Source organism: Microtus oregoni, unplaced genomic scaffold (genome assembly GCF_018167655.1).
Source record: "Microtus oregoni isolate MIOR12 unplaced genomic scaffold, Mior012 000012F_ref0000307, whole genome shotgun sequence".
Lineage (NCBI taxonomy): Eukaryota > Metazoa > Chordata > Mammalia > Rodentia > Cricetidae > Microtus > Microtus oregoni.
Genome location: NW_024543071.1, coordinates 4,474,931 through 4,498,834, shown reverse-complemented (window position 1 = coordinate 4,498,834; position 23,904 = coordinate 4,474,931). Strand labels below are relative to the sequence as shown.

Below are 23,904 nucleotides of genomic sequence, written 5' to 3'. Positions count from 1 at the left end.
CCCTCATCCCAACTATGTCTCCTTTTATTACAAAGTGTTCGGTTATTTTCACAGTTCCCTTGGCCACAGAAGAAACAGCTGAGTCATTGGAGTGGACGTGGGTTGAGTTCACCGTGGATGAAACCGTGGATGTGGTGGTCTGTGTGATGTACAGCCCTGGAGAGTTTTACTGTCACTTTCTCAAGGACGATGGTAAGGGGGTTCTTGTCTGTGTTCTCTCCAGGGTGTGAATAGGTAAGGGGCCGTGCACTCGGGCATGGTGGCAGCGCGCTCTCTAAGCAGGAGCTCCAGTGTGCTTCCACTTAGTGTGCTTTCATGCCCTCCCACAGCTCCTACTCCAGATTTCATAGCATGTCTCTGAACATCGCTGTTACATTCGTAGGGACCAATGCTGTAACAGAAGTGCAATGTAAAGGTCACAGGTCAGCCTAGTAGGTAGCTCATCAGCAAAGAAGGAAAATGTTGTCCAGTGTCCCAGAAGTTTCCTGCATTTTTCTTCCTGTTCTTACACATTTTTTCTCCTTCAGAAAGAAGTGGGGTCCTGCATAGATTGCTTTTTTCCTGGTTTTGAACCTCAACATGAAACAAAACCATGTAATATGTATTTTTAGCTTTGCCCTGGTCACTATTTCTTCACATTGTTACTTGGAACTTGGTTTTTTGTTGCATAATATTCCCCTGTATGAGTGTACACAAATTTCTGATTCCGTTTTGTTTTGCGGCAGTTGACCACCTATGCAGTGATGGCAGTGTGAGCACTTGGCTCTGCTCAGTGCGTCTGCACTGAGTCGTCCTGTATCTCTGTGGGCAACAGTGCTCCCCATCTCTTCACCTTGAATCAGTTTCCCGTAATCCTGACAGCTGTCACTTGGAGGTTTCTAGTAACCACACATCCTCATCCTTTGTGTTTTCTGTTTCCCTTGAGCTGTTCTGATGACTGAGCATCACTGAGTTTACTTTTCAGTTTAAATTCCATTAGTTTTTTTTCTACCAAATTAGTATGTTAGACTAAATATCTCAGTCTTTGTCTGACTCAGGTTCTGATATACATAATTTCTTCATTTAGAATCACCTGGGAGAAGGTTGCTATTTCATATAGAACAAAACACAGGGTGCTAGAGAGATGGCTTGGTGGTTAAGACACTGACAGCTTCTGCAGAGGACCCGGGTTCGGTTCTTAGCACCCATATAACAGCTTACAACCATCTGAGACGCCAGTTATACGGAATGGGAATCTGATATCCTCTCCTGACACTGTTGGCACCAGGCAGTCACATGGTGTACACGCAAGCAGAACATTCATATATATCTATAAAATAAAAATAAATCTAAAAGTTAAAACTTTAAATTGCTTTTTAATTTATTTTCATAGGTGAACTTCCAAGCATATAACATAAAACTCAGGAGTAACAGGGTGTGTAGTGGAAAACGGCCCCCATCCCTCTTGTCACGGCTGCAGTTCTTTGCAGAAGCAGCCTGATGTGTGGGTGTGTGCTCCTTCTCTGCTCATCGTTTGTACTCTGCCTTCCTCACTATCTTAGGTTCAGTTCACAAGTCTGTCTGTTAATAGTTACAGACTGGGTGTTTGCATAGACCAGGTGTGGGGCGTCCTTTTCTGAGCTTCTGTGTGGTGAGCCCGGGAGAGCAGAGCTGCGTTGTGTAGGTTTCCAGCAGGTGACCTTTTCCTGCACTAAGATATGGTCCAGGATAATGCTTCTATCTTGGCTCTATTATTTTACGTGGCTACATTGTTTCCATTTGTGTTTTATCCTAGCTTAAAGGCATTGGTAAATAGAGGTTACAGTCCTTATGTTCTGATTTTACTAGAGACTGCTCTTTGTAAAGTGTTTGTGGGTGTTTGCCTGCCTATATGTGTGCATACCACATGCATGGCATGGGCCACAGAGGGAGCTGGAGTTACACAGATGGTTGTGAGCTACAGTGTGGGTGCTCTGAACTAAACTTGGGGTTACACAGATGGTTGTGAGCTTCAGTGTGAGTGCTGTGAACTGAACTTGGGGCCTCTGCAAGCGCAGCTTGTACTCTTAACCACTGAGCCGTCTTTCCAGCCCTGAAAACATATTCTTGGAACAAATTACAATCACGGTGATAGGTGAGTGGGTGAGTGTGCTCTTGAGACTTCACATGTCCTTCAGAGAGGTAGCCAAGTGACACCAGTGCCCTCAAGTGCTGCTCCGTCTGTCTCCAGCTGCACGTCCTTGCTTACTTGAAAGTGGAAGGATCTTCCTGACTAGAAAATCTATTTCTGAGACACCTTTGCCATAATCCAGAGGAATTTGCTTGTACCTGGCTTACATGGCTGTTGGGTACATTTCCTGTAAGATGCTAAAGCTCATTGTGTCTTTGTTGTTTCTCTGCACCAATTTACCCTACTTACTGGTTCTTTGCTTTGCCATCTGCCCCCACTAGGTGATTGTTGGCTGCTATGGTTCTCTGTGGTGCTGCATTCGAGACGCTCTGACCTTTCTCCCAGTGGATTCTAGACCTCTGTGGATGCCCACTAACTGAGCTCCGTGTATTTAATAATTATGTTTACATTTCCAGGACATTATTAACTTTAGGGTGTGTGTAAGTCATCTTGTCTGCACCCAAAGCTTGTACAGTGACACAGGATGGTGCTGCCAAGCTCGTGTCATTGTGCCCGAGAAGTCACTGGTTTCTAGGTTATTAAGAATTGTATTGGTTTAGACATTTTTGTGAAAGGGCATTTCTTGTAGTTACTAGTTGTTTGGGGTTTTCATGTGAAGATGTTCTCTGACATTGAAGAATATCTCTGTGTAAGATTACATTCTGTGTATTGTTTTTCAGCTTTAAAGAAGCTTGATGATTTGAATAAATCCTTAGCAGAATATTGTGCACAGAAGCTGCCAAATGGCTTCAAGGCAGAGGTAGGACGGCCTTGCTGCGCATTTTTCACAGGTAAGTTAGGGTTGGGGTTAGTGACTGTGCAGACCTTTTGGTTCCTAACATTTAGACTTGTTCTGATGTATGCTTTCTTCCTATATTTAGGCACATGTTTTCATAATCAAAATTAGGGGACTTCATAAGATGGCTTTTTTGTAAGGAGTCTTCAGTGATGAAGTCTTGCCTTATCCCTACACCCTTCCACACTTGAATTTTCAGGTGTGAAAAGCCAATTACCAAATGACAAGGCTTTTATCATTTGTTGTGTTACCAAATTACAGCGAAAGCAGTAAGAATGTCAGGACCGTTTCCCACTTCCCTGATCATTGGGTAGAGTGTGAATGTGTGACATCTGATTATTATCAAGAGTCAGGTGCAGTGCTGTAGAAAGTCTTGGTGGATATTCTGAAAGTGAATCTTGTCAATTTGGAGAAAAGCTATAATCTGTAGAAGTAGACAAACTTACCAGCTTTGTTATAGCAAGCATTTTTTTTTTCTAAGAGGAGACTTTGAGTGTAAAAGGAAGGAAACGTCAGAAACTCTGTGCTGCTTCCAGGTGATGGCAACTGGTACCGGGCTCTGGTCAAGGAGATCTTACCGAGTGGAAATGTTAAAGTGCGCTTTGTGGATTATGGCAATGTTGAGGAAGTTACCAGAGACCAACTCCAGGCGATATCACCACAGTTGTTACTGCTTCCGTTTCAGGGGACGCAGTGCTGGCTCGTAGGTAGGTGTCAGCTCCTTTCTTGGAGAGCCAACTTTGTGTAAGGCTACTCTGACCTTTCAAGAGAGCTAGAAAAGCCCAACTCATGCTGCAGCATGTAGAAACTTAATGTTTTAGCCAAAATATTCAGTATGATGACTAGAAACTTTACCCTAGTTCTGGGAGTGAAAACTGACAGGACTGTCTTAAAGGGTTGTGTAGGACTGGGAACCTCACATGTTGAGACATTCTGGCATTTACCTCTAGTAATTTATTCTAAAGCAGCCTGGTTCATCTGCAAGGAAACTCATTCCAGGACTGCTACTGACAGCCCATCACTTGCAGAGCCAATGTTAGAGGATGGGTGGACACCACCCATGTCAGGGTGACGGTGGGTTAGCACTGGGACAGTGTGTGGGCCTGAAGTTGTGACTAGGTGTCCGCTGTCACCTCACTGCTGTTGAGATGTGGTGCGGACACACCTGAGTAGGAAGCACGTGAAGAAAGTGCCTGGAGGTCCATGGCAGCATTGCAGTGCACAGATGGGCTCTGGATCCAGCCCTGCTGAGAAGGCCAGGCCAGTTATTTAAACTGCATATCCATCTTCCTATCTGGAAAAAAGTCTCAAAGAACTAGCAAGACACAGCAATGTGCTATATAAATGCTTCCTTCTTGAGTGCATTTTGTTGTTGTTTTCTTTGTTATTGTTGTTGAGACCCGGTCTCTGTGTAGAGACACAGTCTGTGTAGTTAGGACCTGGAACTACTGACCCTTCTTGCCCTTGCCCTCCCCACTGTTGGAATTACAAGCATGTGCCACCATGCATGCAAACATTTAAAGGAGGGTGTATGTGCTTGCAGGTATGTTTTCTGTTTGCATCACAAGTCATGGGAGCAGCCTGGTAGAGTCGTAAACAGCAGTGCCAACTGCTCAGCATCAGGACGAGTGCTTGGGTTCAGCAATTCCAAGCTAAGCACAAGACTCTAGCTTTAAAACCCCAATTTTTGTGGAAGTTGTTGTGTTTGCTCTTATGTGTTGTTTTGAGACAGGGGTTCTCTGTGTAACCTTGGCTGTCCTGGAACTCACTCCGTAGGTCAGACTGGCCTTGAACTCAGAGATCTGCCTGCCTCTGCCTCCTGAGTGCTGAAATTATAGATGTGCATCACCACTGGCTGTATCTGTGGAAGGTACTGCCAAACCCTTAACAAACATGTGGCTATGTTGGGGAACACAGATGTTTTTAGGTCTGTCTTCTGTCCATCTGTCTTAGTGACTGTTCTGCTGTGAGGGGACACATGATGTCACTCTGTCTGTTACTACTGTGCAGTGGGTATGCTTTAGGTTGCTATTCTTGTTAGGTTTTATTATCATGTGTGCACACATGCATATATGATGTGTTTGTGCAGGCATGTACATGTCATGGGCATGCATGTAGAAATAAAAGGACAACTTTTGGGATTCGGTTCTCTCCTTCCATTTTGAGAACTGAGAATCAAATTCAATTGTTCACATTCAAAAGTGCTTGTGTGGCAAGCATTTTACCTGGGAGTAATCTTATAGAGCTCAGATTATTCTTAATCCCCATGTTTGATGCCAGCGTATTTTTAAAAATGTAGCTCATAGACCAACATCATCAAACAAGGGAACTTGTTTCAAAAATTGTGATTTATAGTCCCCAGCCTGGACTTGAGTGAGACAGTCTGGAGTGAACCCTCATCTGTGTTTAAACAAGTGCCGTGAGTAGTCGAGGTACACTTTCACACCTGGAAGTCTCACCAAGAGAAAGCCAGTGAACGCAGGACTTCCAAGATGAACCTGTGCAAGTTAGTGCATTCCTGACTCAAAATAAAATTGAGCAAGCCAAAGTTGCCCCAAGCTCTTGGGAACTGCAGAGGTTCGATCACCAGTTGACAACTTGTCATTGGTCACATTATTGTGCTGTCCTCTGAGACAGTAATGGCAGCTACGGATCCCGCTGGGGAGAGTTGACCTGAGATCCTAACTCTGTGTTAGATACATTATCTGACTTGGCTTTCAAAGATGTAAAAATTTTTTTTACCACATCTGTGTAAATTTTGAGAATTTCTGATTGAATGTAAGAGTACTGTCCTGCCTGCCATAAGCTCACTCATTCATAGGATTTCTTTAATGTTCTTGTTCTTAATTCCCAGATATACAGCCCCAAAACAAGCATTGGACAAAAGAAGCTACAGCAAGATTTCAAGCATGCGTTGTGGGGCTCAAACTCCAAGCCAGAGTTGTGGAAATCACAGAGAAGGGGTTGGGAGTTGAACTCACCGACATTTCCACTCCTTATCCCAAAATAATTAGTGACATTCTCATCACAGAACATTTGGTTTTAAAATATGGTTCACCACAGAAGGAATCATCGGTTTGCAGACTTGCTAACAAACATAACCAGACGGACACCCAGGGGGTAGCAGGTGATGCTGTTAATCCGTCTGGATCTAAATTTCTGTTAGCGTTCGATTTACTCTTTAATGGTTTCACATACAACAGATTTTCATACGTCTCATTCTACCTTGCTCTTACTTGCACACCCTACACTCCCCCATCTCTCTCTGTTGGTTTCCTTTCACAGTTCATTCTTCTCCTGCTTCTCTTTTTTTCTTTAATACATAATTTGGTTTTATTTTATGTTCATTGGTATTTTGCCTGCATGTATGTCTGTGTGATTGTGTCAGAAGCCCTGGAACGAGTTACAGTTATGAGCTCTAGACAGGTTCTCACTGTGTAGCCCTGGCTATCCCAGAACTTACTATGTAGACCAGGCTGGCCCTGGAATTCACAGATCTGACTGCCTCTGCCTCCTAAGTGCTGCGATTAAAGGTAAGCACCACCCTACCTGGCCTCTCTTCTGCTGTGTATGTGTCTTTATGGTTAGGTCTAGATTCTGCATATGAGAGAAAGTGTGGTGGTGGTGGTGGTATATTCTCCCTGGAACCTTCTCTTGTTCCTCCCTCTTTAGACCTGTTCCTCCTCACATTGTCCCCTTTTCATGTGTATAGCATATGTATGTGTATATCCACATACATATAATATCACTTTTCTTATAAATAAAATCCCATTGTGTATTACCAAATTTTTTGTGTCATCCAACTGTTGGTGACCATCTAGGCAGGGCCCATGTCTGTTGTGGGCATCAGGTGCTGCCATGGCAGGCATCTCATGCTGTGCCGACTGCGTCCTCTGGGTAGTTGCCAAGCTGAGGTGCAGCAGCACTAGTGTGAGCGTTTGAAGCATCTCCAAGCAGATGTCCATAGTGCAGGCTTAGTTTCTGCTCTGCAGCAGTAAGTGCGCCTTCCCACATGCTCACCAGGATGTGTTATTTTTTGTTTTCTTTAAGATTTCAAAATAATCTTAAATTTGCTTTGTTACTTAATTTTTGAAAATTTCATGCGTTAGTACTATATTTGCATCATTTCTATTTCTCCCCTCCCCTCTCCAATGCCTCCTGCTCCCCCCAACTAAATTTACAACCTCTTGTTGGTGTTCTGACTGGTCGAGATGTCTCCTTAAAACAGTTTGAATTTTCATTCACTCAACTACTAAGGATCTTGATTATTTAAGAAAAAAAATGTTTCATGTTGAATTTTACACTTTTACTGTAGAATATATCTTTATGCACTTAACGATGAAAAATGAAAACTCTATGACCAGGTGAGAACTGGGAAAAGTCAGCTTTACACCTTCTAGAGCTCTTTGTAGCCCCACAGCTTCAGATCCGCCATGCTGATGGGACAGAGTCACTGAGATGCAGAGACTCTGGTGTGCGTGCACGTGTGTGTTTAATTTCTAGGTTTTTATAAAATTAACTAGAAATTATAAAAATAATTGTTGGCCATGTGCACTTTGAGAGCCATCTGTTTAGGTCACTGACTGTATGTTGATTGAATGATTTGGGTATTTGGGCATTTGATTTTTAGAACTCCTTATGATATTAATCCATGTCTGGTGAAGAGTTAGTTCCCCACCTGGAGGCTGTCATTGCACTCTGCTGGCTGCTGACTTTTCTGTGCAGAAAGCTGCAAATCCTGTGCGTTGGCACTTGTCAGTCAGCACTTGGGATTGCCCAGGCTGGATCTGAAAAGGCTCGTCCTGTTTCCTTTGGCTGTTCCAGACTCAGCTCTCAAGGTCTTTTGTCCCTCTGGAGTTGATTTAATGTGAGGTCAGAGGGCTCTAGCATGGTTTTTCTGCTGTGACTTGCCAGCTTTCTTTGCTGTTTCTTCTCCAGTGTTTTTAACACCCTTGTCAAAGACGGGTTGGCTGTCTAGTAGTTTCGCTGGGGCCCTCTTCTATTGGTGTGCAGGTGTGTTTTGTACCAGGACCATGCTGGGCTCTCCTGTGGTTGTGTGATGTGATACAGTGTCAGGTATTGAGATAGTGTGGTGCTTTCAGCATTGCTCTTTATAGGAGTCTTCTGTGTCTGTATATGTATTCGGGTTGCTTTTCTAATCCCGTGAAGAATGCATTCTGGAGTTTTGCTAGGGGGTCTACTGAGACTGTGGATAATGTGGTTGTTCCACGGTGGTCATCCTGCGAACCCATGCTCTCCCATGTTCTGTTGTCTACTTTATCACTGCAGCTACTCACCTGACAAAGTTTATGGTTTGAGAAGGGACAGTCAGCATGGTGGGGAAGGCACAGTAGCAGGAGTGTGAGGTGGCCCATATCAGGAAGCAGAAGTGAACGCTGGTGCTCAGCTCACTCTCTGGTATAGCTCTTTGTTCAGACAGGTGGATGATGCTACCTCCACTCATAGCGGGTCTTTTCACCTCAGTTAAACCTCTCTAGAATAGTAACATATACAGGAGATACATATCACTTCAAATTTGAATATTTGAAAAATTATATAAACTATGCTTTAGGTATTCTGCTGGAGTATTTTAACTCAGAGATTGTTGTTATTGAATAACTGTCATGTACACGCGTTCTCGGAGTTGAGTAAATCCATGTGTGAAACAGATATCTCATCTCAGGAACACTGAGATGTTGATCAGCTTTTGATGAAAAAATTTATTGGAAGAATAAATGGGGAAAAGAATAAACTATATGTTTAATTGCAAGACCTGTGCCTCATGTCTCCAGCCATCCCTTCAGCGGAGCAGTGGAAGACAGTAGAATTGGCACTTAACAAGACCGTGCCAGCAAACGTGCTAGAAATCGTGAACCCAAACTTATTCTATGCCATCCCCAGTGAAATGCCAGGTAAGAAGCTACACTCACAGACACGTGCCTCTGCTTTTGAGCTGTTCCATAGGAAGTGAAGGGGTAAAGAGGAAAGTGAGGCATCTTAAGAATTGTAGCCCTGAAGCCTAAGTTTAAGGACACAAAAAAGTCCTTAATTTCTCTATAACTTCTTTATTTAAAACATACATTATCGATATTGAATTGTATTTACTAGGCTAACCTTTAGTCGTATAAGTGAACTTCGACCAGAGCTATATTCAATATATTAAAAACTTAGTAATCAGTTAATAGTCATAGTTTTTAAATTAGAAATTATTTGTGTGCCTGTGTTCTGGGTCTGTATAGTCCTGTAGACCACAGGTTGGAGAAGTGTGGTGTGCCAAATGAGTAGAGCTCTTCCAAGTGAAGTATAGGGTGATACCAGTGTGTTATCTTTATGTGGGATGATATAGATTTTGGTATCTTCAATGCACCTTTCATTTGATTAGACAAATTGAGAAAGGCAAGGTTATGATGTAATTCATATGCTCATTTCACCAGCTTTTTATTATAGATTATTTTTAGGTAAGGGTATAGTTGACTTATGAAAAATTTTAAATTCTCATTACTCAAATCAAGTAGCATTTTTATAACTTCTTGTATACTTTTCAATGTGTTATCAAAATAACGTGATGTTAAGTATTATTCCAGTTCATCTGAACTATAGATTGTCACAAACAGCCCTGAGAAGCTGCTTTTCACTTACACAGATTAAAGGTCATATTTTGTGGTTTTGGGAAAAAGTTTAGGAGCAATAATTGTTACTACTGCAATTCCTGGGTTGACAGATAATAACAGTAATTGTTACTACCACAGTTCCTGGGTTGACAAATTTGAAGCAAACTTCATTTCTTTCACTTTTAAAATATTTCACCCTACTGTCAACTGTGCCCCCTGACTTTCAAATGCTACAAGAATAGTTTCACAGACATTTAAGATTGCTTGATTATAAGCTTCCATTAAACAAGAAGAGAAATTGCAGAACCAGTATTCTCTCCTACTTTTCTCCATGACGAGGCTTTTGTGTGAACATTCACTTCTAAACAGTAAGACTCTTAAGACTAATGAGAGCTCGCTTTTGAAGCAGTCCTCATAACCCAAACTCCAACCCTAGACTCCATCTCCCCCATTATAAATGTAAACTGAAAATAATAACATATAGTTAATAATTTTCACAGAGGTGGGCACACTAGCAGAACCAACCCTCATTAGGAAACAGGCCCTCTAGACACACACACACACCCTGCAGTTCAAATCTTCCTGCATACAGCAACCAGTAGTGAATATTTTTTTGTTTTTTGTTTTCGAGACAGGATTTTTCTGTAGCTTTGGGACTTGTCCTGGAACTTATTCTGTAGACCAGGTTGGCCTCAAACTCACAGAGATCCGCCTGTCTCTGCCTCCCGAGTGCTGGGCCTAAGGGCGTGTGCCACCCCTGCCCCACTGTGTATATTTATTTTAAAACAGTGTATATTTAATACTCATAGCTCTTGGCTGATTAGCCTTGGAATTTTTTTTTTTATGCTGTTGCTATTAACACTGGAAATTGCCTCATACTGATTGCTTGTATTTCAGAAAATCAAGAAAAGCTGTGTGTGTTAACGGCGGAATTGTTAGAACACTGCAGTGCTCAGAAAGGCCAGCCATCCTACAGACCGCGGACGGGGGAAGCATGCTGTGCCAAATACACAGGTACCATTCCTCTAAGTGAACTACTGCAGGGAAATATTAGTTGTTACCCTTTGTGTGAGATGACGTAGATTCTGGTGCCTTCAATGCACATTTCGTTTGTTTAGACAAATTAAGGAAGGCAAACTTGTGACTGATTTATATGCTGGAGTCATGTGCCTTTCTATCTGTATAGGTTATTTTTAGGTCAGGGTATGGGTAGCTCCAAGTACCAGTGCTGTATTACAGTGGTCGCTGATGCAGTCTTCCGTATTCATGGAGTTTGCTGTGAGTGGACTGAAAGGAGAACTAGACTACCGCCAGGGGCATGGGCTTCTTCAACCGTTCACATCAACAAATTGCATTGCTAATGTAAATAGCATTGACTGCAAATGCTGGGATTTGCTTCTGGAAGTGGAGCCAGATGACAGGTGCTGTGGGGATGTGTGGGTTTTCACTGCTCCCTGAGCAGGTGGGCTGTTGGCAGGATGGCAGCCACACAGGTCTACAGCAGAGTATCCAGGGAGACTAGGGGACTTTCAATCATAGGTGGGACTCTCAAAGCCACCTGTCTGGGTTCAGAGGTCTCCTGTAGGCAGCTTTGCCCATAGACGCTCAGCAGACTGTTAATGGGGCATGAGGATAATGGTGATATGCTGGGAACCTCCCCTGCCATCTCAGTGATGTCACCTCTGTCTTTTTGACCTCATCTTCATCCCAGTGGAGGTTACGGTGTGCCTTGGAGTGTCGGGCTGCTTCATTACCATGCGGCCTCGTGGGCACTGCAGACCACTCCTGCATTGTGCTGCATTCTTGTGTGTGTCACTGTCCCTGCTCTTCCACACTGGTGTTAAGTCCCTCAGTGAGCTCTGTATGGACATCGTCAAGTTTACCGTAATCTTAGTCCAGCTGCTTGTCCTGCAAACCTGGGCTGTCCTGAGTTTGTCTTCACTCCTATGCTGAGCTGTTTGAACACAGTCTCCGACTCTCCCTGCCCTGGTGTTGGCAGTGTGAGCTGGATTTCTTCCATTCCACTGAGGTAGCTGACCCTGCCTTCCCTTCTGTCTTCACTTTCTTGAACCATTTTCCACATGACTAAAATGCTGTTTGGAAATTTATGCACAACAGAATGTAACCACTTGTGGCCTTCAAGTGCAGGCTTGATCTGGCTCCCCTGGTGGCTGGACATCTGGAAGTGCTCCCCTCTGGGACAGCCAGCTCCTGACTGGAATGTGCATTTCGCTGTGTCTTTGTTAAACTTCCTCCTCTCCTTAGCCTCACAATCCCCAGTCCATAGTCCCTTGGAGAAGGAGCTTCTAAACATGTGAGGTTTCCATTCTCTTCAATGAATTTAAAACTAGGTGCTCTATGTAAAATTGTTTCTAAACTGAAGTCTGTTGAGAGGAATAGCTGCTTCCTTTCCCTGTCCTCCTCCTTCCTGCTCCTCACTGCCTGGGCCCTGGGGGCTGGGCCTCAGAGGCACAGCTCTGCTTCCTCACCACCAACTATGCACCAACTCCCTTGGCTGTAAGAGTCGTCCATTGGTCCATGTTTTCAGCCTTGCAGAACTGCATGAGCTTCTCTCATGGTCCTTTTTCTTGTCATTAAAAACAAAATCAGAACTTTATATAGAGTTTCCATAGAGGGATATGGAAAGAATATAGAAAAAAATCTGGTTGCTTAGATACTTTGGTGTGAGCTTTTAAGTGTCAAAGATAGAACCATCTCAAGAAATGGCAAGGACTCTGGGCTGTGACTTCCTTTGTTTTCAGGTGATGACCTCTGGTACCGGGCCATTGTTCTGGAAACGTCAGACTCTGATGTGAAAGTACTCTATGCAGATTATGGAAACATGGAAACCCTGCCTCTTTCTAGAGTGCAGCCAGTTCCTGCCCGCCACCTGGAGCTCCCCTTCCAGATCATTAGATGCTCGCTTGAAGGTAACAGCTCTGTCCTTTCCAGATTTGTGTCTGTAGATTTTTGATTTTTATATTTTATAGCTCAGAATCTGAATCAAATGGTTTATGTCAAATTATTACCAGTGCTTGGCGTCTGGGCCTCTACAAAGAACTGAGAATTCAGGGCTCACACAGATCTGCATTAGATTCAAGGGGAATTTTATTTGGAGCAAACAAAAGTGCAGGTTATGGAGAGAAATGCTGTCAAGATCGGCAGTGGGCCACATGGGTTCTGATACTGTGTGGGGCTTCCTTTTATGGGGTTCAAGAGAAGGAAGACTTATTTAGAGTGTGTGTACAGAGGAGCGTGTGCACAGAGGAGCGTGTGCACAGAGCACATTCAGGTAAAAGAATGAGGCTGCCAGAGAGGGGTTCTGTGTATTCAAGTGGGATGCCAAACTTTAAGTAACTTCTCAGCAAGAGTTTTTAAAGAAATTTTGTATCCTTTATTCCTTAATTCTAGTGAGCACTGTATTCTGTTTGTCTTTCTGTTGGGGGTTTTCTTCAGAGTCTCAAGGTTGGGGATGGTGTTTGGCCCTGTTGTGAAGCTCTGGTGGCAGGACGTAAGCAGGGTGGTCTGTGGCCCATTAGTTAATACCTTGTCCCAGCTCCCTACGGGAGCCTGGGTGTTCACTGGCAGCATGCCAACTTCTGAAGCAGCCTGTGCTCTGCTGCTCCATTGGAACAGTTAAGGTGGCCCTGTCCTGTGACTGTGCCCTTCATACAGTTGTCCTTACAGATGACTACTGACTGCTCATAGCATGCTTGGTTTCTTCTATACTAGTTGTGTCCTTTTCAAGTAGAACACGGAAGCAAGATTGTGTCTGTTTTGTGTGCTTGGTGTCTTACAGCATGCTTAATACCAGCTGAAGCTAGCAACCATTAGTAGATAATTTACCTAAATATGGTCTTTCAAAAAGAGACATGTGGGGCTCAAGAGATGGTTCAATGGTTAAGAGTGCTGGCTGTTCTTGCAAAGGGTGTGGGTCAGTTCTCTGCACACACGTGGTGGCTGGCAACCATTTGTAACTCCAGTTCCAGGGAGCCAACAGCACCTTCTGACTTGCGTGGGCACCAGGCACACACAGTACACATGAGTGCAGGCAGGACATTCACACATGTAAAAAGCGATCTGTAAGAAAGACACTTAGTTTACTAAGCACAATCTTAATCTTTCTAGGACTGACGGAACTGAACGAAAGCTGTTCACAGTTAGCCATGGAACTTCTGAAAAGCACCATGCTGAATCAGAGCGTGGTCCTTTCTGTGAAGGGAATTTCCAAGAATGTCCACACAGTGTCAGTTGAAAAGTGTTCTGAGAATGGTGTGGTCAACATCGCTGAGAAGCTGCTGATGTGCGGTCTGGCGGAGACCCTTCCGTCTAAAAGGAAAGGTGCTACAGCTGCAGGTACCGACCCAAATGCAGTAAATACATGCAGCCGTGGGCTGTCCTGCTCGCCTCAGCCACTGCTCCTGCTCTGCACTCCTGCAGCAGTTGAGCCTGACCCGCAGTCAGTGACAGCTTTGCTGCAGGAGTTGGGACCCAGAGTTTTGGAATGGTTACATACTGTGCCTGCACCTTTCTTCCAGTCCCCTTGATCCTCATCTCCAGGGGAATTCCTTGTGTTTCTGAGATTGAATCTTCCTGGTATCCCATGAGATGTACATTTGGCAGACCTCCCTCACCCAAAAGGGGTCCCATACGTCATAGAAGACCTAATCTTCAGATGGGAGTGCTGGTGTGTGAGAGCCGTAGAACACAGCAGAGGAGTGGGTGGGACCTGTTGTGTACCGTTGACCTCAGACATGGACACAGGCAGGGCAGCCTTGATCAGGTCTGGGGATGCTGGTTTCCTCACTGACATGACCTAATGGCTGGTTTTGTTTGCTTGCTTTTAGAAACAACACGCAACTCAGACTGCTGCTGCACAGAGTTACAGAAACAGGTAGGTACAGTTCCCTCCCGGGGAACCATACCCTAACATGTGAGAAAGTAAATTAACTGTTTCTTTTTCATTTGTAGATTCAAAAACATGAACAGATTCTTCTCTTCCTCTTAAATAATCCAACCAACCAAAATAAATTTATAGAGATGAAAAAGCTGTTGAAAAGCTAAGTAAGTTTCATGTTTCTGCCCCTTCTATGGTTGCCCACAGAATGCCTGCAACTGTGCTGCCCAGATAGAGCTGGGCACTTCATGAGGCTGTGCTGTGCGTATTTGGGGATGCCCTGCCCTAGCCTGCTTTGGTGTTCCTGCTCTGATGACTTTCCTCAACACTCCTCGCAGAGTCCTATCTGAGTCATGGCTGCCCACATGTGGAAGCCTTTTCTTCCTAGGTGACTTGGAAAGTGCTCACATTATTAGTAAAGACAGCTGTGGGTCGAAGCTTAGACTCAGACTGTGTCCAGACTAGAAATCACCTCAGGCCTCCCTGGGACTCTGCTGCAGTAAGTTAGCTCTGAGCTTGGGATGAGGATGGAGAAGAATGGGAAGCGGTGCACTCTCAGCATGGGTCCAAGGGCGCAGGCTGTGCTGACTGCACTGCTTGGGGAATGGGTTCCGGCCCTTGCAGTACCCCTCCCCTCATGCACACCTTTTCCTCTGTGTCTGGATCCTCTGTTGTACCAGGGCCACCAGGAACAGAGTACCAGGAAGTACTCTACAGCCAGAAGCCAATTAGAATTTGTGGTAAAAAAAAGAAGCTGCCCTTCTTACTTACCCTGGCCAAAGAGCAGCGTTTGCTGAGCTTTTCGAAGCCATTGCAGTGGCTCTCTGGGGTTCACTGAGGGTGTGATTCTTCTGGAGTAGCAGTGCTGGTGTGTCTTGGATACGGTCCCACTTTGTTGTATTTATTTTTAAGCCTGGGCTGTGCCTTATTTATATCACACGTAAGTCAGTCCTCGCTCACAAGTACCCTTACAGAAAGCAGGAGTGCAGAAAACAGGCCAGGCGGTGCATGCTGTCTAGTTGAGCACTGGGGAGGGTGACAGGCAATGACTGTGGCTCTGTGGCTGCGAGCCTCACCTACTTGGTCAGTGCCTGAAGACGGACACAGGAGGCTATGCACTGAACCCTGTAGCTCTGTGCACAAATGCATGGACCCTACCCCTACAAGTACCCCGGCTTCCTTTCCACACACACAGTAGAAGAAGAAGCATAGGCTCATGACATGTACACACACACACACACACACTGCAAACTGCGTCTTAAAGGTGAGGAGCTGTCTCTAGCTACTGTATGTGTGCGGGGCTGCAGCATCCTTCTAGGTTGGTCCAGATCCACAGCATGGAGTTAGGAAGGAACAAAGGTGCTCACACATTTTCTTTTCATTTTAATGGAAAATACAATTGACTGTTTATTCTCACCCTAACTGATCTTCCTCCATGTAGCGATATGTTTAAATTTAGAGATTTTAGTAACTTCTGGGTTTTCTTTTTTAATAATTATGAGTTGGCCTATAATACCAGCCTTGGGATTTGAGGCAAGGTGGTTGTGAATGTTAGGGCAACTCGGTCTAATAAGACTCTGTCCACAAAGTAGTATTATACAATCGCATGAAAAGGTGTTACTCAGTTATAAATTTCCTAAGTGGGAGTGCTGATGTGTTTTGAAGGGATAAGTAACAAAATTTGTTTTTATATTCAGAAAGCTCCAGTAGCTGCATTTTATGTTTGTGAAGGAGAGTGTAATTATCTCTGATTAATGCCAATATCAATAAAAACGAAACACTATTGTGTTTAATGTTTTATCTGACAGGTATAATCTAGATTTATGTAATTTCAGTTAAGATATTTGGTTATTTCATCCTTAAAACTTAAGAACCACAGTGCTTTTTATGTAAACCATAATGATGGTTGATTTTTCTTTCAGAAACAGCATCTCTGGGAAATCAACACTGAGGAGGAAGAAACAAAAGCTAGACTTGAGAAAGAATGTCTTCAGTTTTGTTTACTGGAAGTGTTTCTTCCTCTTTTTCTTTAGTGACCTTTGCTCTCTCCACCTCTACCTGCTTCATTTTGTTCTTTTGGGTTGGTGCCCCCCCCCAAAGTTCTTTCCACAAAATACATGAATCTTACATGGGAGATTCATATAATAGCCAGGCGTGATGGTGCATACCTGTAATCCCAGCCATGAGGGCAGTGAGGCAAGAAGACCTTAAGTTCAAGACCAGCATTGATGAGGAGCCCAGTTTGATGCTTTCTCAAGCTGAAGACTAGGAATGAGGCACCTCTACTAGGTCCATGTGTTCTCTCCACTGAGTGTGAGTGTGCACACAGGCACTGGAGCCTCGCGTGTACTAGGCCAGCACTCTACCTGTGAGCTACCCTCCCAGCTCCAGCATCTCTTGCTATGAAAGTGTTGAAGAATATCAGTAAGCTGTAGCACTGGCTGGGTCTAGTTGATGGATGGGCCTCGGCACTGTCTGCACATCCAGACGTCCACTAGTGAGACCTCTGTCACCTCTGCCTCTTCCCCTAATAAATGCTGTTTTGTTCCTGCTTCTGAGTTGTGTGCTCCATTCTGTGGCGTGTTCCATTGGACCATGGAGTGTGGCCAAGAGCGCCAGCCCCTGCTCTAGGAGGAGACTTGCTGCTCCCCTGCACATGCCCATCTGCGGGTTCTGGCTAGTTTGTAGCCATTTGGACTTGTGCTCCAGAAATAATTTAATATTTTTTCTTTTTCTTTTTTTTCCCCCGAGACACAAATTCAGTTTTCAATTTCAATTTAAAGACTGAGAGCATGGCCAGGCTTTGGTGGCACAAGCAGGAGTTCAAGGCCAGCCTGGTCAACAAAGGAAGTTACAGGACAGCTACGGCTACATAGAGAAACCGTGTCTTCAAAAACAAAGAACTTTTTTTTTGTGGTGGTCACGGTGTCTTTTTTTTATAAATTTATTAAAGATTTCTGTCTCTTCCCCACCACTTCCTCCCAATTCCCTCCCCCTCCCCCAATCAAGTCCCCCTCCCTCAATCAAGTCCCCCTCCCTCGTCAGTCCAAACAGCAATCAGGGTTCCCTGCCCTGTGGGAAGTCCAAGGAACCCCCACCTCCATCCATGTCTAGTAAGGTGAGCATCCAAACTGCCTAGGTTCCCACAAAGCCAGTACGTGCAGTAGGATCAGAAACCCATTGCCATTGTTCTTGAGTTCTCAGTAGTCCTCGTTGTCCGCTATGTTCAGCGGTGACCTTTGCACTGAACAGTAGCAAATGGGTACATTTAGAACGGTAGGTTTGTAGTGGCCCAAACCACAGCCGTTCAAACAGGTGTGGCCAATCACATCAGCTGAAGGAGTCTGGTAAGAGGAAATGACAGTTTTTTCAGTGGCCTACAGCCGAATATCAGTGGCTTTTCAACTTGCTTTCTCTTGTTTTCTACTTTTTAGTTTTTCCAATGAGCACACTGTAATTTTGATGTATGAAAATGAGTGTGCTTAGAGTTCCTGCCAGAAGGAATTAAATACCAGGCACCTAAGTTAAAAGAGTGCTGGACAGTCTGGTAATACTCAACTGCACTAACAGGTTGGCAAAAGACAGAAGCCACGACAATCAGAACCGATGCCAACCAAAGCCAAACCCATAGGGTAGCCAGCGCGCACTGTGAGCAGCGGCCCATTCGGAAATGTTCACAGTGCTGCGGTCGCAAGTTGCCCATAGGGTTAGGGGCGAGGCGGGTCGCGGTTACTGTGAGCAGCAGAACAGCGGTTACACCACTTGCCCCGGATCCGCACGGGTTGCTCTGGAGCAGCCAACCCCACCTCAGCAGGGAGAAACCAACAGGTGTCCCACGTGGCTTCGAGTCGCTGCGCCCCCTGGCCGGAGCCAAGCTTGCGCCGCCGACAGAGCAGCTGTGCGCTCCACGGGTTCCGAGAGCCCCACGCCTCCGAACGGGAGGGGCGGGGCGGATGGGTGCACCCCTGCGAGCCAGCCGAGCCCCAGCCCTGCGCCTGCCGCCCCTACCTGCTGCGCGGAGCCCAGCGCAACCGGCTTTGTTCGCTTTGTCTGCCGAGAAGGTCACCATCCCGGGAGCGCGCCCGCCCCCCTCGCCGCATCAGGTAAGGGGTGCTGGCTTGGGGGCTGTGGGTGGAAAAACCGGAGCTGCCTAGCGCCATCGCGGGTGCTCTTTCCCTGGCGGCCGTGGAGTGGGCTGTAGTTTTGAATAAAAACTCTGGGAACGTGTGTCTCACTCCCCATTATAAGCACATAGGTGCTACATTTCCTCGCGGTTTTCTAAACCAGGCAGCCTCGTTCTCCCAAAGAAGCCGCTCCCCTGAGAGCTAGGGAAGGTCAAAGGTTATGCTTTTCGCAGAATGAGGGAGACTTGTCCACCTTCCAGTTCCCGGCATCAAACATCACCTGGCTCAGCTCTGTCTTCTGCCCTTTTCCAGTCTGCCCTGGACCAGGCCCTTGGTGGCCTACTGAGACAAAGTGGGAGGGTTTCAGCACATTGAAAACCTGCGATTTAAAAATCTGGGCACCAGACGGAAGAAAAGGAACGATGGCATCTCACTCCTTTTGCTTATAGCACTGCCTACTTCTGCCTAAACTTGCTGGGGACTTCGCACTAAGGAGAGTGAATAATTATAAGTGGTATGATTTCTCGCTATAAGCTCCCTTGATTAAATAAATCTGAGACCGCTCTGTATGCTTATAGATTCTGTCCTAAAACCTCAAGGTCTGTTTTGCTCAGAAATGTCCTTATTGAGAAAAAAAAAAAAAAACAGGACAGATCAAAGGGGAGTCAGAATGGTACCTCTGCAGTTGGGCAGCCCGACTCTACCATCTTGTCCCTTGTCACACAACTCCCCAGGCCCTGATCTTTGTAGACATCAGCTCAAATCTGCCTTCTGGGGATGTAGAATTCCCCAGACTTAACTCTCAGATACCCCCAAGGGACACGGAGGGATTCCTCTCTCATCCCTGTGTGCCCGAAAATCGGTCAAGGAAGTATTTCTCATCAAATCTGGTTTGGGTCTCACAGCCAGGCTGAAAGTCAAACCACTCCTTCCCTGACCTGCCTCCAGCAGGCTGTCGAACAAGCCAACCAGAGGTCTGTGTTTCTATGGTTGAACGGATGGAAAAGCTTAAAGGCTAGTTTCACAGTTTATAAGCTCACAGCAAGACTGCACAGAGGCAGAAAGACTTTGCATATACTTCCTGTCCCACCCACCACCCACCAGCCGCCAGCCCCCAGCTTGCCCTGCTACCATCTCTACCAGAGTGGGAGCCCCCAAATGCCCTAGCTCAGGACCTCACTTGCTGTGGCCCATTCTATATATTTGGACAAATGTTTTCTACGGCCCTAAAAAACCCTCCCTCCTGGCAATGATTGATCTTTCTAGCTTCATGGTTTATCCTTTCTCAGATGTTACATGGTTGAATCATATGGTAAACAGCCTTTCGGGTGGGCTTCTTCTGTCAATAATACACACTGAAATTTCCACCCCTGGCTTTTTAAGGCCATTGTTAGTGGGCAGTGGTGACCCTGGGGTCGGGCGCTTGGTTAAAAAAAAAATGTCTTTGTTGATCATACCCTTATTGTGTGTGTCCCCTACAGTTACAAAGCATTTTCATTGTCTAACGCCTGAAAGTCCTGGGCACAGGGCAAATACTTAATAATTTCCTTTGAACAAATGGCATTCCCTATTGCGAGGGACAACAGCATGCTCAGAACAGTGGGCTACAAACTTGTGCAGTAGGATTCACGGTAAATTAAAAAAAAAAAAAAAACCCTCTAATCAGGAAGTGCTGTATGAACTTTTCCTGGGGAGAGATGAACAAAAGCCAGCTCATCCCAGATAGTGAAATGGTAACACACCGAAGTCTGATTTCCCCTAAAGTCCAACTTGGCAGACCAGTGAGTTTATCAGACTTGCTTACAGAATGAAGTCTTGCCCCAGCAGCTTCCCTGTGTGGAGAGTCACCCTTCAGTAAATTTTCACACTGTTGCGCCTCCGCTGACCACACACAGCTGGAATGGGATTACCTACAGCCCTCAGGGAGAGCCCAGGTGAAGGTGTCATCACCCCGCCCGCCCGGGACCCTCCTGTAATGAGCACCAACAGGCTCCATCTTGAGGGCGTGTTGTAGGAAGTCACAGCTCCTCTGATGAAGAAATGTGTGAACATCGTTCTGCAACAAGACTGTGATAGAACTGCCAATCAAAAGCGTTTTTCCCCGGTATTGTGTAATCTGCACAAGGCCAGGCTTTTTGCCGTCTGGGCCCCTGGTGCCCTATTCCTTAGAACAGCTGAGTTCAGCATGTCTGCCTTTTGCTGTCTGGGTACCCGAGACCCTGCTCCTAGAACAACTGGATACATTGGAAGTTCTGTCTCAGTTCGCCCTTTCATCTTCTGTCCTGCCTGGAAACAGCCTTTTCACCTCCAATGGTGCATCCCCCGACTAAGTCACAGTTGCCACCGCCAGACCGTTCTTCGCTGTTCTTCTGGGTTAGTAATTGCTGCTCCTTAGCAGGGCTCCTCTGATCTGTAATTAGGAAGGGTAGCCTTCGCCCAAGGGGGCCTTTGAACTGGGGTCCTGTGGCATCCTGCCAACCTTCCCAAAGGAGTGGATAGTATCACCTCCTTTGTAGAGAGAAGAAAGCTGAGAAGCTGAAGTGGAAGAATTTACCAGACGGTTCATGCTCAGGTCTCTCTTGTTGGCTTACTAAGGATCCTTATGCCCCACCTAGATATTTCACCTGTAATGACATGGCCGCGAGGACCCGGGGGACTGGACTGTAGGTGTGCAGTTTGCTAGCTCTCTGACCATAGGGCCTACCTTCTCTGTGAAAATGGATGTGCTCACATGAACCCTACAGGGCTGAATGTTGTTGAATGAAATTGGTGAGTTGCATGTCAGGGTCTCAATGCTGTCAGGTAGTTCATTTTCTAACGAACTTCCTCTTAAAAAGTTTTTCTCATGTTGTCTCACTGTTACAAGAGCAAGGTCCTATCCATGCTACAGAGGAAAGCCTGAGACGGAGCTGGTGCTTTCTGAGCCCCACCAGCAGGAAGCAGAGCTGGGCTGGAACCCAGTCTCAGGACTGTGCGTTATCTCCTCCTCCACGGTCCCCTGGGTTTACACCTCTCCAGAACACGAGTCCTGAACGATGAAGAGCAGTCTCAGGCTGTTTTACCTACAGACGTCTTAGCTGATGTGGAGGGAATGGGAGCCTCTGCAGTATGTCCTGTCTTTCAGTGACGTCACAGCGACACACCTGTTCATGCCATCGTGCCAGTTTCTGCCTGTGAGACTCCTTGTTGTATGACGTTCTATTCTTTTGGCTTTTTAGACTCTTTTGAGGGGCCCTTCACCCAGCTCCCAAATTGCACACAGAGATTTGTTCTTAGTTATGAATGCCCAGCCTTAGCTTGTCTTGTTTCTGCCAGCTTTTCTTACATTATCCCACTTCCTTTTCCCTCTTAACTTTCTTCTGTATATTTTTCTTTACCTCTTTCTCCGTGACTCGGTGACTGGCCCCTGATGTCCTCCTCCTCTCTCCTCCCTCAGTTCTCCTGTTTGTCCTCTCTGCCAGCCCCACCTATCCTTGCTCCTGCCTCACTCTTGGCCGTTTACCTCTTTATTAGACCATCAGGTGTTTCAGGCACAGTAACACAGCTTCACGGAGTCAAAGAAATACAGTGTAAACAAAAGTCACACACCTGAGAATAATCCCGCACCAACTCCCGGCTTCTGATGGTCTGCTGGCTCTCTTTAAGGAGGGCACGACCTCTCCTAGAAGCCTTGGAATGGTTTCCTTAGCTGGGCATGGTGATGCATGTCTGAGGTCCCAGCTCTTTGGGAGACTGAGGCAAGAGGATTGTTTGAGTTTAGCAGTTCCTGCCCAGCTTAAGCAACATAGCGATACCCTGTCTAAAAGAGACAGAGAGGGGAGGGCAAGAAAGGCGCTGTAGCGTATCATACTAGGAAAAAAGTTGTCCTCTTGTCATAGGTCTCTGGGTCTGAGCAAGATATTTGATGTGAAAGACAAGGAAGGTGATTGTCGCAGCAGAAGACAGCAAGGGCTTCCTGGCTGCGCAGGCGCCTTCCTCCGATTTCAGTCTTCCCTTCGGACATTGGCTGTCACAAAGAACTCAGATTTCCATCCTGCAGACTGGGGAAGGCTTACAAGGGACACTCTGATATTTGTGGAAGAAGTTTTATTTTCTAATGAGGTGGAAGTGGTCTCCCCTTTTCCTGCACTCTTCACATCTGATGATGGGCAAAGATGGGCACCATTCTACAAAGCTGCCCACGGTGCCAGCCTTGCTTTGGCTTGTGCTTCTGGCTGTGTCTGAGAAATGCAGTTCTTAGACCTCGCTCGCCTGGCACAGGTGCTTGCTGCAAAGGTGTAGTGATCAGAGGGGATGATCTGGGGTCAGCCTCTGATTCTGTCTGTGAGCTGCCTGGAAGCCCGGAATAACATGTGCAGTGAGCAGAGGCAATGGAAAAGAAGGCAGGAGGCAGTGAGCAGGGCGTTCTGTAATGGAAGGGGCTTGCAGATGGTCAGCAGGAATGCACAAGGCCCTGGAAATCTCACCACGTACTCCAGTATAGGGGTCAAAGGCCTGGATTTGGGGTGTCAAATGTGTAGATATGTGAGTGTCTTCCTGTTCACCCCATAGTTCACAGCCTTTTCCTGGATCCCAGACTTCTGCCACAGTGCCCCTGATGGGCCTCCTGCCCAATGTCTCCCCAGAATCCCAAATCTGACGGATTGAGCAGCTCCCTGGGAGGCTAGAATGGACTGTGATCCAGTGGCTAGCCCTGCAGTGCGGATCTGTGCTGAGGGTGATACAATGGGGATGATGTAATGGCCTGGCTAGCAGGGTTAGAGAAGACCCGGATGTGGAGCCTGGTGGCAGCCTGTCATGGATGCTTCCTGAGCAATAGCAGTTGTTGATTTTTCCTGCAGAATTCATCCTTATTTAAAACCTTCTCTAGGCTATACAAGACATACATGGTATGTATGTGACATGTATGTGTCTATACACGACATACACCTGCAGTCACAGCTACTCAGGAGGCTGAGGCGCACTTGAGCCCAAGAGTTCAAGGGCAGCCAGGGCAGTCCAGATGGATCCCATTAATGTTTTTCTTGACATAGAGCAGTGGTTTGACCATTGAGTTAATATTGTAAGAATGCTTTGCTATGTAATGAGACTAGAACAAGCCAAAAGTTTGTCATGATTGGGTGGGAGGAGTCTGGTTGCTAATGACACTCTGCAGCTTGCCAGTCTGGCAGCAATAATCCTCTTATCTTGGCATAACAAAACTCTGAGTTTAGGAACACTGAGATGTCCTGAAAGGTCCCTGCCAGCTCGCCTTCTGCAGATGGCATTAAGGTACTTTGTTACCCGAGCATGTGGCTTTTCTTCTGTGTACCAGACAGTACAGGTTC

At 45.9% G+C, this 23,904-nt stretch overlaps 2 protein-coding genes across 2 annotated transcripts in view; both read left to right on the top strand.

The window, feature by feature from the left end:
- Positions 1–16,458, top strand: part of Tdrd1 (tudor domain containing 1) — a 37,725-nt gene extending 21,267 nt beyond the window's left edge. The window contains exons 15-25 of the mRNA XM_041661741.1: positions 55–192; positions 2,830–2,940; positions 3,482–3,652; positions 5,800–6,072; positions 8,738–8,857; positions 10,454–10,570; positions 12,319–12,486; positions 13,685–13,912; positions 14,404–14,450; positions 14,528–14,620; positions 16,376–16,458. Coding sequence (XP_041517675.1) covers positions 55–192; positions 2,830–2,940; positions 3,482–3,652; positions 5,800–6,072; positions 8,738–8,857; positions 10,454–10,570; positions 12,319–12,486; positions 13,685–13,912; positions 14,404–14,450; positions 14,528–14,620 — 1,466 coding nt within the window. The 3' untranslated portion in view covers positions 16,376–16,458. The remainder of the gene's footprint in view (positions 1–54; positions 193–2,829; positions 2,941–3,481; positions 3,653–5,799; positions 6,073–8,737; positions 8,858–10,453; positions 10,571–12,318; positions 12,487–13,684; positions 13,913–14,403; positions 14,451–14,527; positions 14,621–16,375) is intronic.
- A 1,984-nt stretch (positions 16,459–18,442) lies between these two features.
- Positions 18,443–23,904, top strand: part of Vwa2 (von Willebrand factor A domain containing 2) — a 41,691-nt gene continuing 36,229 nt past the window's right edge. The window contains exon 1 of the mRNA XM_041661751.1: positions 18,443–18,556. The gene's annotated coding sequence lies outside the window, so the exon portion shown is untranslated. The remainder of the gene's footprint in view (positions 18,557–23,904) is intronic.